The 18609-nt window shown below is 38.1% G+C and overlaps 1 protein-coding gene across 1 annotated transcript in view; it reads right to left on the bottom strand.

Annotated features, from left to right (window-relative positions):
- The window catches only part of UNC13C (unc-13 homolog C), a 685158-nt gene that overhangs the window by 53787 nt on the left and 612762 nt on the right, over positions 1-18609 (bottom strand). Inside the window, 2 exon segments of the mRNA NM_001206460.1 lie at positions 12377-12457; positions 18018-18074. Coding sequence (NP_001193389.1) covers positions 12377-12457; positions 18018-18074 — 138 coding nt within the window.

Consider the following 18609-nt stretch of genomic DNA (forward strand, 5'->3'; position numbering starts at 1 on the left):
GATGTTCAACATCACTCTTTATCAGAGAAATGCAAATCAAAACCACTATGAGGTACCATTTCACACCAGTCAGAATGGCTGCGATCCAAAAGTCTACAAATAATAAATGCTGGAGAGGGTGTGGAGAAAAGGGAACCCTCTTACACTGTTGGTGGGAATGCAAACTAGTACAGCCACTATGGAGAACAGTGTGGAGATTCCTTAAAAAACTGGAAATAGAACTGCCTTATGATCCAGCAATCCCACTGCTGGGCATACACACCGAGGAAACCAGAAGGGAAAGAGACACGTGTACCCCAATGTTCATCGCAGCACTGTTTATAATAGCCAGGACATGGAAGCAACCTAGATGCCCATCAGCAGATGAATGGATAAGAAAGCTGTGGTACATATACACAATGGAGTATTACTCAGCCATTAAAAAGAATACATTTGAATCAGTTCTAATGAGGTGGATGAAACTGGAGCCTATTATACAGAGTGAAGTAAGCCAGAAGGAAAAACATAAATACAGTATACTAATGCATGTATATGGAATTTAGAAAGATGGTAACGATAACCCTGTATACGAGACAGCAAAAGAGACACTGATGTATAGAACAGTCTTATGGACTCTGTGGGAGAGGGTGGGAAGATTTGGGAGAATGGCATTGAAACATGTGAAATGTCATGTATGAAACGAGATGCCAGTCCAGGTTCAGTGCATGATGCTGGATGCTTGGGGCTGGTGCGCTGGGAAGGCCCAGGGGGATGGTATGGGGAGGTTGGGAGGGAGGAGGGTTCAGGATGGGGAGCATGTGTATATCTGAAATTAAAATTTAAAAAAAAAAAAATAAATAAAAAAAGAAAAAGAAAAAAAAAAAAAAAAGAAAAAGAAAAGATATCAGAATTCCTTTCTTCAGGAAATGTGATATGATACTTAAGTGGAAAAGTGTTAATGAATGTATTGAGAGGGGAGTTTTGCCTGGAATTGACTGCTTTTCCTGGAGGAGTGGTGGGGTGAGCTCTGGAGCTCTGTTTACATAATGAACCAGGGAAGCATCAGATGAAATAACACACCCTACTTACAAAGAGCTGCGGGATAGACTGAACCAGGACTTGGTGGCTTCTCAGGAGGGGAAAGCATTCTCCCACTCATTGTTTCCCAGACAAGCTCCAATCTTGTCATACCTGAGCATAAGTGCTGGAGGCTTAAGTTAGTAAAGTACAGGAAGAGTAATGAGCAGCAACTAAGATGATGTTTCATGATGTCTTGGGACTATATGTAGTTGTCAGAAAAAATTGTGAAAAACTTTGAAACGGGCAAAAATGTCTAATGAGTGCTCCATCTATGACACCTATCTGAGTTATCTTCACTTTTCACTGTCTTGGAGCTATGTGTGTGCTCAGTTGCTCAGTTGTGTCTGACTCTCCACAGCCCCATGGACTGTAGCCTGCGAGGCTCCTCTGTCCATGGAATTTTCCAGGCAAGAGTACTGGAGTGGATTGCCATTTCCTCCTCCAGGGGATCTTCCTGACCGAAGGACTGCACCTGAGTCTCTTGTATCTCTTGCCTTGGACTCATTACCACTAGGGCCACCTGAGCTATGTAAAACTCTGTAAATTGTAGAAAATGGATAATAATGCATATGACTCCTGTCCAAAGAGATGCAAATTATTTATTTCTGGTGGGATGCAACTGATCACCGTTTTGTGGCCAGATCTGTTTTGCCTCTATTCAAATTTATTTCCGCTTTCCTCATTGCTTGTCTTTATGTGAAGCTCTTGGAATTCTTCTTTGAGCCAATTGTAAGATCTTACTGGTTGTCTCATTAGTTGATGAGTTAAATAATAGTTTGACAAGTTTTATAACTGCATGAATGTCACAGTTATACTCTTATTTTTTAAATTAATTTTTATTGGAATATAGTTGATTTACAACGTTGCTAGTTTCTGCTGTATAGCAAAGTAAATGTCATTTTGTCTCTAGGCATTTAAAAAATATTTTCTCTTCGATTTCCTCAGTGATCATATAAAACAAATGATCTTTCGCAGTGTATGTAAAGTAGCATGGTGACAACCTTAATATAGATTACTGTCTAATTTGTGAGGAAGAGCCATCACCTGTGGCTTACCCTAAAGAGCATCAGTGATGGGGTGACTTTCCTGGCCGTTCTCTCTTCCTCTTCTCCCTTAACAAATATTTACTAAATCTGTGTTGAGAACCAGAACTTACGCCAAGGATACGAAGCAAAAGAGGCCTAGAGATTGTTCCCAAAGGGACTCTGGTCAAGTAGGAAATGTTATTGTCAGTGAATGACTCCAATGATATGTTGGAGGCGTAATAAAGAGAATTTAAAAAGACAGACAATAGGACTGGGAAATAATGCTGTTGCTGAAGGAATCAATAAAGACTTTCAAAGAGGTGACACCTATGGTGTCTTGTTTATTAGCACTGCCATTTTCCACTTCAGCAGCCACCAGATAATTTACCACGATGGACTAAAGAAAGGGGAAAATCCCACTAGGTAACTGAGAGGAACTGCTTGAGAAGAAGTGAAGTACAGGTATTCCCCATTCTTTGAAAATTGCCTTTATGCCACTTCACTTTTGTAGATGACCTACATTAGTACTGTTTTCACTAACCAAAAAAGACATGAAAATGATTTTCACTTTTGTGAAAAAAGAGATGTTAAAACAGCAGTGAGCTCTTACAGAGGCAGTGTATACCCTGAGTCACGAGAGTGGTACCACCCAGCACCTAACCCAGGAATTACACCCAGCATCTGAGCATCAAGCTGTCATGATTTTGGACTGTATTTGTGCTTGATCTCGATTTATTTTGTGCATCCCTGAGCAGAATGAGTCCTAAGGTAATTGCTTCTTGCCTATGTCATTTCAGCTAATAAAAGGTTTCATAGGAATGCTCTCCTTTCCTATAGTGGGGGAAACCTGCAGTTGTAGTTCTCATATTTCTTTGGTATAGTTTAAAATATACTGTTTTACTACTGTCACTCTATTGTCATTACTAACCTTGTGCTTCCTCAAAGTTACAAGTTGCCTTTAGGAAGTAGAAAGCCTAGAGAAGTTAAGAGATTTCGTATACTCTTAAAGATTCACAATGCTTTTTAATACATTAAAGGCTGTGTGATTCACGGTGGTAGGGAAAACTGTTTGACCTTTCACTAACGTACCTGTTCTTAAAATTATTAGGCTATAGGACACCTATCACACAGGACATCTACTAACTCTCAGGGACACCCAAGTGTTCCACGGAATATTGTTTAGGAAACTCTAAGATAGAAGAATGTAACTGGACTTAATTTAACTGAGGTATTTTTGAGGGCCTAGAAGACTTTATGTACATGCTGAACTAGATTTAGGCTATAAGAGCATAAACTATGTATAGTATTTGTCTTGAAACTCTCTAATAACTTTATAGGAAGACATGTTTTCATTAAAAAGGCATTATTTTGTAGGCCTTCGGTACATGGGGAACTAATCATATAGTGAAAACATAAATAAGGTATGAGCTTATTCCTGAGTAAAGCCTGAGGGTCTCTGTAGAGTTTCAGGTTATGATCCAGAGCTGATTTGTTCCTTTTGAGCCATGGAGCATTTTGAGTCATTCAGTAAAAGCTTTAGCAGGACAGTAAGTGAACAGTAGATGATTTGTAAGGGCAGAAACGATGCCTTTGTCTTTTAAGTGCATTGTATAATAGCAGATGTTGTAAGACAAACTCAGGCTAGAAGGTAGCAATGTTAGGAGAGAAAACAAGTTGCAGGAAGCTAAGCACAAAAGCCTCTGTTCAGTGGTTCAGTGAACACAAATAAATAACACATGCCATGGGCTCCTCATTCACAGAGAAAAGGAAATGATTTCTATGGTTATGCAAATGCCAACCTGATGACAAGGAGAAAAGGAAAAGGTCTGTATTCCCAATAAAATTTTTATTGCAAAGTAAAGAATGGGGGTGACATGGCTTAACATCAGTAAAATTTTTAAAGCTTTACTCGTGCTCAAATTTAATATGATTTATTAATTGATGAGGCAGCAATCAAAGCTAAATCTGATCATGTATTAATATCACAGATAGGTCAAGACAAAGGGTGTGATAGAGCAACAGCATTCTCTGCTGATTAGAACGTATCTGGAATATGAGGGTGGTTCCTTGGCATCACCATTTTATGAGAAATATAAAATGGAAATAGCCTCAAGGTAGATGACCAGAACTTTGTAAGCTCTAGAAGGCATGTTATTCAATAAACAGCTGCAGATAACTTGGGGCAGCATGACAGTTTTCTTTAATGTCTGAAAAGCATTGAAAAGGGGAAGACATAGAAAAGGAAACGAAACTATTTTATAGTAGTTTTAAAGGGTAGAAGAAGAACCAATTCATAATTAGAAGCACTGGGGAAGCAGATACTGGTTTGATATAAAGAAAACATTTTATAATCAGTGAATCTTAAAACCTGAAGCTGCTACATGTGAGTTAGTAAGGTCCCATTATTAGCCTTAATAGCCATTATTAAGGGACGGTCAGTTGACCAGAGGGCTCCCCTGGTAGCTCAGCTGGTAAAGAATCAGCCTGCAACGCAGGAGACTCTGGTTTGATTCCTGGGTCGGGAAGATCCCCTGGAGAAGGGATAGGATACCCACTCCAGTATTCTTGGGCTTTCCGGTGGCTCAGATGGTAAAGAATCTGCCTCTAATGTGGCAGTCCTGGGTTCAATCCCTGGTTTGGGAAGATCTCCTGGAGGAGTACATGGCAACCCACTCCAGTATTCTTGCCTGAAGAATCCCCATGCACAGAGGACCCTGGCAGGTTTCAGTCCATAGGGTCACAAGAGTCGGACACAACTGAGGGGCTAAGCACAGTGCAGAACAGCACAGTTGACCAACAACACCATAGGTAACATGTTTCTATGTGAGCAGGAAAAGGGACATTGTCAGTTTCTGTTATCAGTTTCAAGATGTTAGAATCCTTTTCACTTCTTTGACCTGTTCTTTACTCTAAAATGTGCTAGAAAACACTCTGTCTTTCCTCTATGCAGTGTGATTTGCATAGGTTATTTAACCTCACAGAGCACTGGTTAATTTCTCTGTAGAATGGGAACAGAAACAGCCATCTTGCCTGACTATGGTGTTGTAAAGATGAAATTAATTACTCTGTCTGGAAGATTTTTGTGAACTATAGAGTTCTTTCTACTTATAACATAAGCTTTATTGTGAAAATAATTCCCCAGATTCTAGGTGGAAAGAGGAAAATGACCCTCCTGACTGATTTGCCATTTTTCTCTTTGGGACCAAGCTTCTCAACCACTTGGCTAAAACTCTGAGTCACCCTGGCTCCTCCATCATTCCTGCCCCATTTTTTTAGTTGCCAAGTTCCAATGACTGGGCCTTTCTGTGTCACTCATAGCCATCTTTCACTTTATACTCCTAAGATCACCCTCTTCATGATAGTCCTTGTCATCTTATGCATTGAATAACCATAACTGATCTCTGTGACTACAGTCTTGAACTAGTCAATCCATTCTGCACATTCCTGTAAGACTTCCATTGCTGAAATGGTACTTTTGCATGCCATGTATTAATATTTTCAATACCTACTTGCAACCCCAACATTTCCTGTAACCTCAATGTTACACTGCTTCACTATGAAAATTTCCAGTTAAATCCAGTCCAGTCCATTGAGCAGTCTAATCATTGACTCCCAGCCTTCTGGTCTTGTGCTTTTTCATGGTCAAATTCTTTCTCCCTGAGTATGTTTAAGTCTTCTCCAATGAAAACAATTATCTTTCTTTTCCAGCCAGTGAACTGTCATCTGTCCTTTGTGATCACTCTTTCATATTATTTCCCTGATTTCTGGAGTTCATGGTAGTTGCTAACTCCCCTAAATCCTTCCCACTTTTATATGTGTCCCCTCCTCAAGCCCTATAGCATCTGTATCACCCTATTCCATCTCTGACATGACTTTTTTTGTAAGTTGACACATATCATTACTTAATTTTCAACGGGCCTTCCCTGCCTTTTAATCTAGAAACTCCTGCAGAAAGAGAACAGCACTGCTTCCTAGAGGGGAGTCTCAGAAAGCACCAGAAATCTTAGGGGTTTTGTGCCCCTGTAGTGTGAAAATGCTGTGCACAGGAAACCAAAAGCATGGAGGACAGGACTTGGACTGTTACTTGGGGCAAAGAGTCAGATTTAATAGCATCATTGAGAGAGATGAGTGGTTTATTAGGAAAGGAGGAAAACAAAAAAAATCTAGTTGTACTAGAATATGTGAGGTCTTGGGTTTACCAGTGGAAAGAAGCTCCTTCAAAATAACCAATTCTCAGGCAAAAGGAGATGCAAGTTCAATTCCTGGGTCAGAAAGATCCCCTGGAGGAGGAAATGGCAACCCACTGCATTATTCTTGCCTGGAGAATCCCTGGACAGAGGAGCCTGGCAGGCTACAGGATCACAAAGAGTCAGATGTGACTGAGCACCCATGCACACAGGTAGTATGATGGTTATATTTATGAAGAGTTTTCTATACAATAGGAACTGTTTTCATTATTTTATATGTGATAACTCATTTTGTTTATTGACAATACATTCTTAAGTCCTAATAGTACTCCCACAAGAGAGGACAGTAACTTGTATACTCTAGTCTTTCTCTCTTGAGTTCAGTTCAGTCGCTCAGTCATGTCCGACTCTTTGCGACTCCATGAACCGCAGCACACCAGGCCTCCCTGTCCATCACCAACCCACGGAGTCCACCCAAACCCATGTCCATTGAGTCAGTGATGCCATCTCATCCTCTGTCGTCCCCTTCTCATCCTGCTCCCAATCCCTCCCAGCATCAGGGTTTTTTCAAATGAGTCAGCTCTTCGCATCAGGTAGCCTAAGTATTGTAGTTTCAGCTTCAACATCAGTCCTTCCAATGAACATCTTCATTCAAGCTTGTGCTTCCTCCAGCCCAGCGTTTCTCATGATGTACTCTGCATATAAGTTAAATAAGCAGGGTGACAATATACAGCCTTGACGTACTTCTTTTTCTATTTGGAACCAGTCTGTTGTTCCATGTCCAGTTCTAACTGTTGCTTCCTGACCTGCATACAGGTTTCTCAAGAGGTAGGTCAGGTGATCTGGTATTCCCATCTCTTTCAGAATTTTCCACAGTTTGTGGTGATCCACATAGTTAAAGGCTTTGGCAAAGTCAATAAAGCAGAAATGTCACCCACTATTCTGATACTCTATCAGTGGTATTCCTCATGTAGTTCCAGATATTTTCTTTACATTTATATCCACTTTCTGATGTTTGTGAAGATTTCCCACCCTCATAAAGGAATACATTGCTTCACTAATATATGGGTGAGTGATGAGGGGCTTGAAAGAGCTTTGTATGAGGTATCATTTTCTTTATCTTAAAAAATAAACAGAGATATTTGTATTTCTTGTATTCTTCATGAGTGCAAAAAAAAAAAAAAATGAAAAAGTAGAACATTTCAGACCTTAATGTGATTTGTGAGAAAAAAAAAATAGAACTACTAACTAAAACATCAGGATACTGTCTGCATGGTTAACAAGCCATCCCTTTTATAATCCCAATAAAAAATGCTATATTCTTCTAAGCATTCATATTTGCCAGATATTTGAAGATCTTTCACACACTATATTTACTGGCTTATGGAAATATGCTAATATTTCAAGTCTGCTGGGAGATTTTACTTCTTTGGTTACATGTACCATTTTGGTAGAAATTTCCCATCATCACTCTCTTTCCTTCCAATACCAGTATCAGACTTCTGGAAAATTCATGCAGATGATCTGTTTTGCAAATTTAGATATAATCATCACTTGTTTTTAACAACTGAGGTTACTTTAAATACTTGATAGTTAAGAAATTATTTTTTAAGACAATAGGAGTCCTCTGTAATATACTGGATCATAATATGCTACTTCCTCCCTTTTGCCAGCAAACTGAAGTTCAGATTCTTGGTGTTTATGCTTCACCACTTTGGGTCCAAGTCAATGTGTCTCTTCTATTCTATATATTCCCTTTATTTCTCAACCAATCTTGATATCCTTCTACATTAGCCTATTTGAAGTTTTTAGGCTACCCCATACCTCAGTCACATTTCACCCAAGCTTTTCTCTAAGCCTGTGATGACTTTCCGCCTTGCTTTCCCATTTAATGATCTGAAACCTCCTTCACCAGGAAGCTTTCCTCTAGCCACTCACAGAGAATTCATCACCCTCTCTGCACTTCCCAGTACTTTGTCAGTAACTCTCATATTTTATGGATTGTGGATGTTTCTGTTCCTAAGAGCAAGATCTCTTTAATTTTCAGTCACCTCTTTACTGCTTATCATCTTTGTTCCACACGGTAAGCTCTCAAATAATGATTTCTGAATTGCAGTACTCCAAACTAGATAGGTTGTTTGGTTCCTCCCGTGAGCACCTGAAGTTTAAATAATGCAAAAACGATACTTACAAATGATTAAAGACAACATGCTAAGTAAGAAACAGCCACCAAAACTGACTCTTGAATAATGGATACCAGGATTGTGTAGGACTTGGTCAGGGTAAGAGCCTGAGAGGCATAATCTTCCATGTCCTGTTATTTGTCTGGAATCCTGAGTATCAGAAATGGTGTTATCTAGGATTTTTCAAGGCTGTATTTGAATAGATATTCATAGTTAGTCCACATTCTCTCCTGAACACCAAGAAATGCAGATTTCTAGAGGGCCCTAATGCATGTGTTTATTTTCAATTTTTATTGGACTGCTTTACAATGTTGTGTAAGTTTCTACTGTCCATCAAAGTGGACATATACATCCCCTCTTTTTTGGATTTCCTTCCCATTTAGGTTACCACATAGCACTGAGTAGAATTCCCTGTGCTATTTAGTAGGTTTTCAGTTATCTATTTTACATGTATTATCAATAGCGTAAATATATATATATGTCAATCCCAATCTCCTAGTTCATCCCACCCTCTCTTTCTCACTTGGTATCCATGTGTTTATTCTCTACCTCTGTGTCTCTGCTGATTTTTTCAGGTTCCATACATTTCAGAATGTCATGTTTAGGTACAAATAACAAGTGTTCCAGGGTAATTTAGAACGTTGGAAAAAAATACAACCAGCCAGTTTTCTTCCCCTATGTTTTTTGAACTTCATCAGAAAATAACTAGAGCATGGTTTAAAGTTAAAAAAGTAAAAAATTAAGTCTTGAGATTCACGATACAGTCAAGAGTACATGCTGGCGGAAAAAGCTCTTCTTTTCTTCTTGGAAAGAAACCCACATTTCAGGGACTCTCTTTTAAGTCCTGAATCTTCCTGAGATATGAGTTTGAGACTCCAAAGCTCAGCTTTAAGTAGAGTTTCTGCACTGGCCTCTGCAGCAGCTTGCACATGTTGATTAAGTTGTTGGCTGTTTCAGAGCTGTTGACTTGGCTCAGTGTTGGCAGGTAAATGTAATGCCTCCAAGGCCAACCATGCTAGCTGCAGCAGCTCATGGTAACTATTTCTTGTGCCATGTTCTATACTTTTGACTTATAGTTGAAACTACCTGTGACTGGTATGCCAAAATAACCCAGTCTAATTAGAATTTTAGTATTTAAGTTAATATTTTCATCAGTACTTGTGTAGAGGTTGAATGAGTTCATATTATTTTAAATCATTAGAAAATAATCTAAATAACTAAAACATGGTATTTTAATTTAGAAAGAACTAATCTATCTGTAGGGATATCACCCATTTTGGCTTGTTGCCTTTTCCTACACCTTGTTAACATTTAGTGAAATAAGACATAGAAGCAAGGGCACTGATTTTAGAGTTTGGCATCTTTTCTCAACTCTGCCAATTACAAGTGACTCTGGACTTAGGCAAACAATTTAAACCTGCTTTTTCATCTGTAAAATGTGAATGATCATTCTTGGTGTACCTAACACCCAGGATGTTTCTAAGGATCAGGTGAGAGGATGTATGTACGTGAAAGATGACTGAAAGAATGCACAACAGTATTTCAGCTACTGTCTACAAACTCCATAGCATCCTCTTCCTTCAATTTAACTTTCTCATGTTCAGCTTATTTGCTTAAATTCACCTAAAGAAGAATTAAGGATCATGTTGTCGGCAGCCTTTGGGAATTAGCCTGGATAGTGTCTACTACTTCAATATAAGAATGTCTTTCCCATGAAGTCTCCACCTGATAGTATTCCCTTGCTGAGCCCCCAGAAAATACTGAATCACTAGCTCAAGACTACAATTCTTTTAAGTAGTATTCCTCTTTCTCTTGAATTCCTTTGTAGTCACCATTAGAAGCAGTGCCTTGTAGTATAATCAGGGTAAATCTCAGAATCAGAAAAGATAAAAGGGAGCCCAGCTTTGGCAAACTGACTTCAGGGCCATTGGAAGAAATATTAGGTGACTCTCCTTCTTGGCAGAGGGGCAGAGGACAGGAGTAAAAGGCTCTCAAAGCAGGTAGAGTGGGTGTAGTCTGGAGACCCCAGAGGATAAGCTGGGGAGTAGTGAGACTGAAGAAGACCTGACCTCAGGTTCCGAGGTTCTGAAGGACCAAGGTCAGACTCCAGTCCTGGGAAACAAGATAATGACATGGACCCACTTACTGGATCTTAGATACCAGGCTGCTGCTGCTAAATCACTTCAGTCATGTCCAACTCTGTGCGACCCCATAGACGGCAGCCCACCAGGCTCCCCCATCCCTGGGATTCTCCAGGCAAGAACACTGGAGTGGGTTGCCATTTCCTTCTCCAATGCATGAAAGTGAAAAGTGAAAGTGAAGTCGCTCAGTCGTGTCCAACTCTTTGCAACCCCATGGACTGCAGCCTACCAGGCTCTCCATCCATGGGATTTTCCAGGCAACAGTACTGGAGTGGGTTGCCATTTCCTTCTCCAAGATACCAGGGAGTAGTCTTTCTTTTAAAGGGCAAGGCAAGTGTCTGGTCACTGAGGCTGAACTAAAGTATTACCAATGACCTGGGCAGGAAGACAGTATAGTTGAGATGTCAACATGTAGACCAGAGGGATTTGTTTGGGTATCGGGATTATCCCAGAGTTTGGGCAGAACTAGTCTTGTAGGAGGTGGTCATCTGTCCCCATCAAGAAGAACTAGAGAAAAGTTGGAGTTAGGGGACATGGGCCAGGTCTGTCAGTACAATGAAGGCCATTATCTATTTTCACAGAACACATTTTTCTTGTTCTCTTAGAGTCATACATTGACCTAATAAAATCTATTAAGGGCTGAATTCTGATTCTATAACCGTATTTTTTTACCTGTTTAGTGTGTGCCCCAGAGTTATTTTTTTCTCCTAGCACTTTCCTCTGTAGCCATGAGTGCTGGTATAATTTCAAAGGGCAGTCATTTCTTACACATATTTATGAAAATTCTTCTTAAAAAGAGCTGGTTTTGTATTTTTCCTTTCTTTCATGTTTTCTATTTTTAAAAATGATTTTGCACAATATTTATATACTTCCAGCCCATACTCTGGATATGTCTTTAGAAACTCCATCTCTGTCACCTCACAACTTTTATTTTTCAGTTTTTGCCACTGAAGCAGCAAAAGATGTTCTCTTATTAAACGCTGAAACTGCAAAAATCATGAGGTAATAGCTCTGTGGGGTGTCATATAGAACTCTGTTTTAATGACTCCTGTTGTAATATCTGTTTCTATCCAGTGAGATTATTCTGTGCTTGGAAAATGGCTTCTGGTAGCTCACAAGTCTCTGCTACACTTCCTTGGTAAAAGGTGCTTCCTCCTGTGAAGCATTCAGACATTGGACACAGTCCAAATTTAGAAGATGGATTAATATCTCACTCTTTAATAAACTTTCACATATAAATATTAAATGTATGTATATACATCTGTAAGGGAACATATGAAAACAATTCCGACATTATGTTTTGAGATCTACCTATATTTAACCCACACTATAATAACTTTTAGGCCAAACTTTAGCTATGAAACATTGATGCACACAATGCAATGCCTTTGGGTTTTCAGCAGAAAACTAAATTATTATCTTTACTGAGAGAGAAGAGAAAATTGATTTTCCAAAATAATTTCAACAAGCATTGAAAACACAAACAGAAATTCCATTAACTCTAAGTCCCCTGAAGCATCTATTGATATTTAACTGGACTTTGGAGGTATCTGTCTTTCTTTGAAAACATCTGTTACAACATAGATTTCTTACCCATTTTATAAAGGTATACAAAGAAAGCAACTCTAAGGGTAAAGTAATATGGATATAATAATGACATAGTATGGGCTAAGTCTGACACACTCCCAGAATGTCTGTATACAACTGTCTACCATGTCTGTGGATGTACAGCTCTACAGACACGCATCGGGGGTACATATCCAGGGACTCTCTAATCTTACCTTGATGGTAGCCAGGACCACCTCCATTATACCACACTGTCTTGCTGTCAGACCCTTGGCATCCTCTCGAATCATGTGCTCCTGGAAAACAGGTGAACAATTTCTTATAAAATTACCAGTTCATTTGTTTAAAAACTGTTTTCAAACAAAATGTGTATAATCCTTGTATACAGATATTTCCCATTTGAGATAACTTTTTCATATGAACACATTTAGATGATGATGATAATGACAATTTTGTCAGATATTTAATAAAAATTCATTTTGCCCAAAGAAGAAATACTACATGTTAACTTAAAAAGCAGTGCTTTGATTCATATATGGCTTTATTTTTCACCTGCAAAGTAATGTTATGGGGTGGGGAGAGATAATCCTGGAAAATGTGTGTCCAAGTTTTTCCACATTAATCTCTGCTTTCTGTTCTGTCACACTGAAGAAGGTCAACCTTGGAAAGGACTTAAGAGGTAAATTTTAGCCTCATTCAATTATTACTGATAAAATCTACTTTAAGTATAATGCTTTCACTTTACTCACTTTCTAGGATCCCCTTAATGCTCAGTCATTAACAGGAAAATTCCCAAAGAATTAACTGAATTCAGTTCTGGAGGTTTTTAATATTTTAAATTCAGTTATCAATATTTTAGAACTGATTTCCATAATAACAAATTTTCCTCATTGTTCACTATGAACTCTGTCTTCATCTAAAGGTATTTAGGGAAATGATGGTAGAGGACAACAATAAGGAAAACTTGTCTGGAGAAAAATTTTTAAACTCCTAACCATCTGCCCAGGGCATCCACTATTCTAGTCAACAGCATTCAACAAATATTTCCTGAGTGCTTACTATGTGCCAGTACTGTTCTAGGTGACTGAGATATATTGTTTCATAAAAGAAAGACTTTTGTCCTCCAGAGCTTAATTTCTAACTTAGATAAGTGTGTCTCTGTGAATCAGAAGGAAAGTCAATATGGGTGGACATAGCTCTGAGAATGCATGGCTTGGTCAAGGGATCAGTGTCTTTGTTCAGCAATAAAAAGTACCTCTTTTTCTATGGGGCACAGCAAGTGGATCATGGACCCCAATTCAGCCGTCATTCACTTCCTTTGTGGGATACTTTGTGAAATGTACAAATTGTACAGTCACACCCAGTGGCTCATCTTTCTATTCCAATCCTTATGTTACTCTGTCATTTAGCAGGTGCCATGACTTTCTAAAGATAATCCCTATGTTTTACTCACTTCTGCAACTTTTGGTGCCTGTCTTGGCAATTATCACCTGCTAGGCACTTACTATGTTTTTGGTAACTGAGTTGTACTTCTTCAGAATGTCTTAAATGATTCCATATGCTTGAATGGAATCACAAGCCCTTGAATATTGTTCAAAACTTGGTATAATGCTACATTCACAGTTTATACTTCTGCATCTCACTGAATCTTTCTCTGATGTGGGAATTTCACCACAAACATATGAGTCCATTTAATATTTTAAAAATAAAGATATTAAATACCTATTGAGACTCAAAGAATAATGGGAAATTTTTGCAAAATTATAGACAGAAATGCTTGAAGGCAAGTAAATAAATCTCTCTGGCTTTGTCAATCTTGACTGCTTTTCGGTGTGGTCACATTTTTTAATAGATGCTAATAAATAATAAATGTTGGTACTACATAAAAATACAATTCTTATAAGAAATGATTAACAACTTATTCAAATAAGGTAGTCTCTGAAAAAGGCTGTCAATGTGTTACTGCTTGCTTGCAGGAAATTCATTGTCCCAGATGTATTTTTACTAACTGGTTTTGATATTGTATCACCTGTCCATAAAAATGTTATGCCAGATAAATCTGATCCCATAAAATAGTAATAAGTTGGGCATACTTACATTATAAAGTTCCAGAGGATGAAGTAGTATAGAATATGTAAAAATCTGAATAAATCCTGCTTAACAAATTAATTCTAAATCATAGTCACAAGCAGAAAAGAAATTAGTTTCCTTCATTGTTCTATGTTCCTTGATTCTGTGTTCGTTTAAGTAAAGTAGTCACTTGTTAATATTTCTGTACAGGATTGCTGAATTTACTCATTAATACTATTATTTCAAATGACACTTTACCTGTGTATCCAATCTGCTTTCAAACTAATACATGAAAAAATTAAAAGACCCAGGATTTGAAATGAAAACAAAACATTGGAAGCAACATTCTAGTAAAATATGGGAAAACCATTTTATAAAATTTGCAGTTCTCCCTAGAAAGGAACATAGCCAATATTCTTTGACAAACTGGACCAATGTTTTCTTAGGTCATTCTCCCGAGGTAATAGAAATGAAAGCAAAAATCAACAAATGGGGCCTAATCAAATGTACAATGTTTGACAAAAAGCCTACAGAATGGGAGAAAATATTTGCAAGTGATGCAACTAGGAAGAGTTTAATTTCGAAAATATACAAACAGCTCATACAACTCAACAACAAAAAATCCCAAACAACCCAATTGAAAAATGGGCAGAAGAAACAGACTTTTATGGTTAGCAAAGGGGAAACATGACAGGGATGGATAAACTGAGTCTGGGATTCTCATATACACATTAGTAAGATAACTGATAGGGACCTACCATTAGCACAGGTAACTCTACTCAATAATCTAAATGGTAAAAGAATTTGAAAAATAATGGATATATGTATAACTGAATCACTTTGCCGTACACCTGAAACTAACACAACATTGTAAATCAACTATATTCCAGTATAATTTTTTTAATTTTAAAAAGATGTAGTACATGTACATAATGCAGCAACATGGATAAACTTAGATATTATCTACTAAGTGAAATAATCTGAAAGACAAAGACCATAACGTGTCACTTATATGTAGAATTTAAAATATGGCATAAATGAACCTATCTACAAAAGACACAGACTCACAGGCACCGAGAACAGACTTGTGGTTGTCAAGGGGGAAGTGGGTAGAGGAAAGATGGATTGAGAGTTTGGGGTTAGCACATTCAAACCATTATATGTAGAATGGATAAACAATAAGGTCCTACTGTATATCACAAGTACATCTATTCAATATCTTCTGGTAAACACTAATGGTGAAGAATTTTAAAAACAATGTATATATATGTAAAACTGAATCATTTTACTATACAGCAGAAATTAGCACAACATAGTAAATCAACTATACTTCAATTAAAAAATGGTAGTTCTGTATTTTGGCTACAATCTTAATCTTTTACATAACAATATAGAAGACTTATTGCTCAGTAATTCAAATAATAATAACTAAATGGACCAATAACTTTAAAAACTCGAGGAACAATAATAGAAAAAATATGTTTTAAAACTAAGTTGTTTTTCTATCACCTATGAACAACAAGATTCTATTTTTAGTCCTTCGGATTATTTCAGTCTTAATGAATTAATGCTTTTAGGACATTTTATTCAAAATATGCTTTTAGTTTATTATAATCAAGAGAATTCACTGAATTGAAGAAATTTTGAGGCCACTAAAGGGATATAAGTGCTATGGTTTCTGCAGACTCTGATTTTTCCCAGGTAGCATACATATGCCCACCGAGGATCCAGTCTCTCTCTCACTTAGTGTTCATAAGATTTGAACAGGATTGACAGCACTCCTCAGCTCAGGTGTGGGTATGTGAATTAAGCCCAATGGTATATGTCATCCCCCAGGCCACAGTGGTTAGCTTGGGAATGGTGATAATATTGCATTAGCACTGATGATGCGCCTGTGGACTTTGCTAGAATTTCCTGCATCAAGGTGGGTGTTCTTTTCTATAAAATTTCAAGTTCAAAAATGTTAGATATAAGCAGAGAACTGTCCTCCAAACAGGAAAGGAGGATTGTTAAGGCAGTAAGTCAAACAAGGGAAGAACAGAGTTGAAAGAGTAACTGGCTTCTGTAACATTGTTTGACTTCCTAATCAAGCAGTGATGGAAACCAGAGTTAGCCCAGAACTGTAAAATTTCATGGAGCTATAAATTCTTTCCTTGCTTTTGTTAGTCTGGCTTTCCATCACTTGAAACTGAAACAGTTATAGCTGATAAAGCATTCAACTCAGGAAGCTGAAGCTGGAGGGGATGCAGTATCTGTTTCCTGATGTCACACAGATCTACACACACTGCCAAGGCCATTTCTTTTGTAATAAGGGACTGTGATGTTTCACTTTTCCAGGTTTTCTATGAGAAAGTTAAATGCTGTATAAATCCATTTTTCAAAAGAGGGGATAGAAATCTCAGGGAGGTAATAAGAGGGATCAAGAAAATGATAGAGATCCAAGATCCAAAACAATAGTTTGACAATGGCATCTACCTTCTACTTTCCCTCTGAACCACCAACAGCACTGAATACTTGTGAGAAACAATCTCATGTGATGGTTCTGTCTTCTAAATGGATTACTGGCTTTTAACTTTTCTTCTGACGAAGGGGACAAAGTAGGTGATATAACAAGGTACTGCCATTAATGGGCATCTATTTCAACTCAGTAAGCAAAGGTGCAGTCACGTGGATGATCTTTCCCCTGTTGTGTACACACAAAACAGCCCCAATGATATGTAACCCTGAGCTGCCAGCCTGGGGAAGAGACAAGAGAATGCCCTCTGTGAGTGGACAGAGGCATACTCTTTGCAGTTACCATGCAAAGATAATGAAGACGTTATCATCACAACAATCCTATGAGCCAAGGGTTAACACTGTCTTGACTTTACAAATGGCAAATCTGAAAATTAGACATGTTCAGTACTTTGGCCAGTGTCACATATTTGGAAGCAGCTGAGGTAGAAGGTGGTCAGTATCTGGAAACTACCCCCATGCTACACCATATTCTCACAGGTAGAAATAGAACAAGAACATATATTTCAACTACAGGTACAAGTTTGGCCTATATGTGGCCCATGGATAAATGAATGTATAATAAAAAGTGGTATGTACTTACAAATACAATATTATTCAGCCTCTAAAAGGAAGGAACTCTTGTTATATGCCACAACACTGATGAAACTGCAGGATGTTGTGCTAAGTGCAAAAAGTCCGTTACAGAACAACAATATGTATTTTAACCAGTCAAATTTCTACTCTAGAGGGAAAACAAATCTGAGGTTCCCTAAGCAACTGCAAAGTCCTGTGACTCTCAAGCAATAATAACGGGTAGGATTGTTTATATAGCAAATCCTTGTTATAATGGGGTTGATTATCTTGACAAGCTCAATGTCTGCTTTGATAAGTTTATTTTCCTGCATTAGGTTTCTTGCCTGAAGAGTTCTCTAGACTTTACTGGGTTTCTGTGGAGCACTCTTTGCCTTTCTTCATACCAAGCCAATTCACTATAAAAATGAAAATATACGTTCTAATTTATTTCAAAACAGTAATCCTGAATGCTTCAACACAGTCAAAAATTCCCCACTGCCCTACAAATTGGAAAATACAAAAAAATATATGGTGTGGGGAGAAGAAGAAAGCACAATTCAGTCCCTCCATTTTACTCTAATTTCTTCTTAAAACAGATTGTGAAATCTCAGACACACATCCTTAGTCCTTCTGTATTGGATATCACTACTAACAGGAGGTTGGCTTCTCACAGAACTGTAGTCAGTGCACTACCTTTCACAGACATATTCTTATTACCTTCAGTTTGGAGAGTTGTCCCAGATCTTTAGCTGCAATGAAAATCATCTGGGGTCCCTAGGAACACACACACAGAAAAGGAGAGAGACAATTTGTAAGATCTTCAGTAACAAAGTTGAAATGTAGTCAATAGACAGTGTTCTCTATTTTACTGATTATGTTTGTGACTTGTGACTTTTATTTTATATGGCCTAAATTTGGTCTATTTTACAAATTGGATCTGGATACCTAGCACATATCTAGGGTTGTATCTGGCAATACAACTGTCCTCACAAGCATCCCACTTCTGGAAGTTTCACTGAGTTACTGCTCTGGCAGCTAGTTTAGTGTACAATGTGGATTACGTCAGTGAGCTTACCTTTTATTTATTTATTTGTAGCAGAGGCAACTCCTTCCCTCCACTCCCTACCCCTTAAAATAAATTACACAAAATTTCAAGATCCAGAGCTGAAGGTGGAGTTGGTCCTCCTGACATGCCATCCAAACTGTCAGAGCCCTGCCTTCTTAACTCCTTCCTCAGCCAGAGGTTTTTCCCTAGCACCTCAAGGCCCTGTGGAAAGCTGGAAAAACATCAGAATAAACATCGGAAGCA

This window comes from Bos taurus, chromosome 10 (assembly GCF_002263795.3).
Source record: "Bos taurus isolate L1 Dominette 01449 registration number 42190680 breed Hereford chromosome 10, ARS-UCD2.0, whole genome shotgun sequence".
Taxonomy (NCBI): domain Eukaryota; kingdom Metazoa; phylum Chordata; class Mammalia; order Artiodactyla; family Bovidae; genus Bos; species Bos taurus.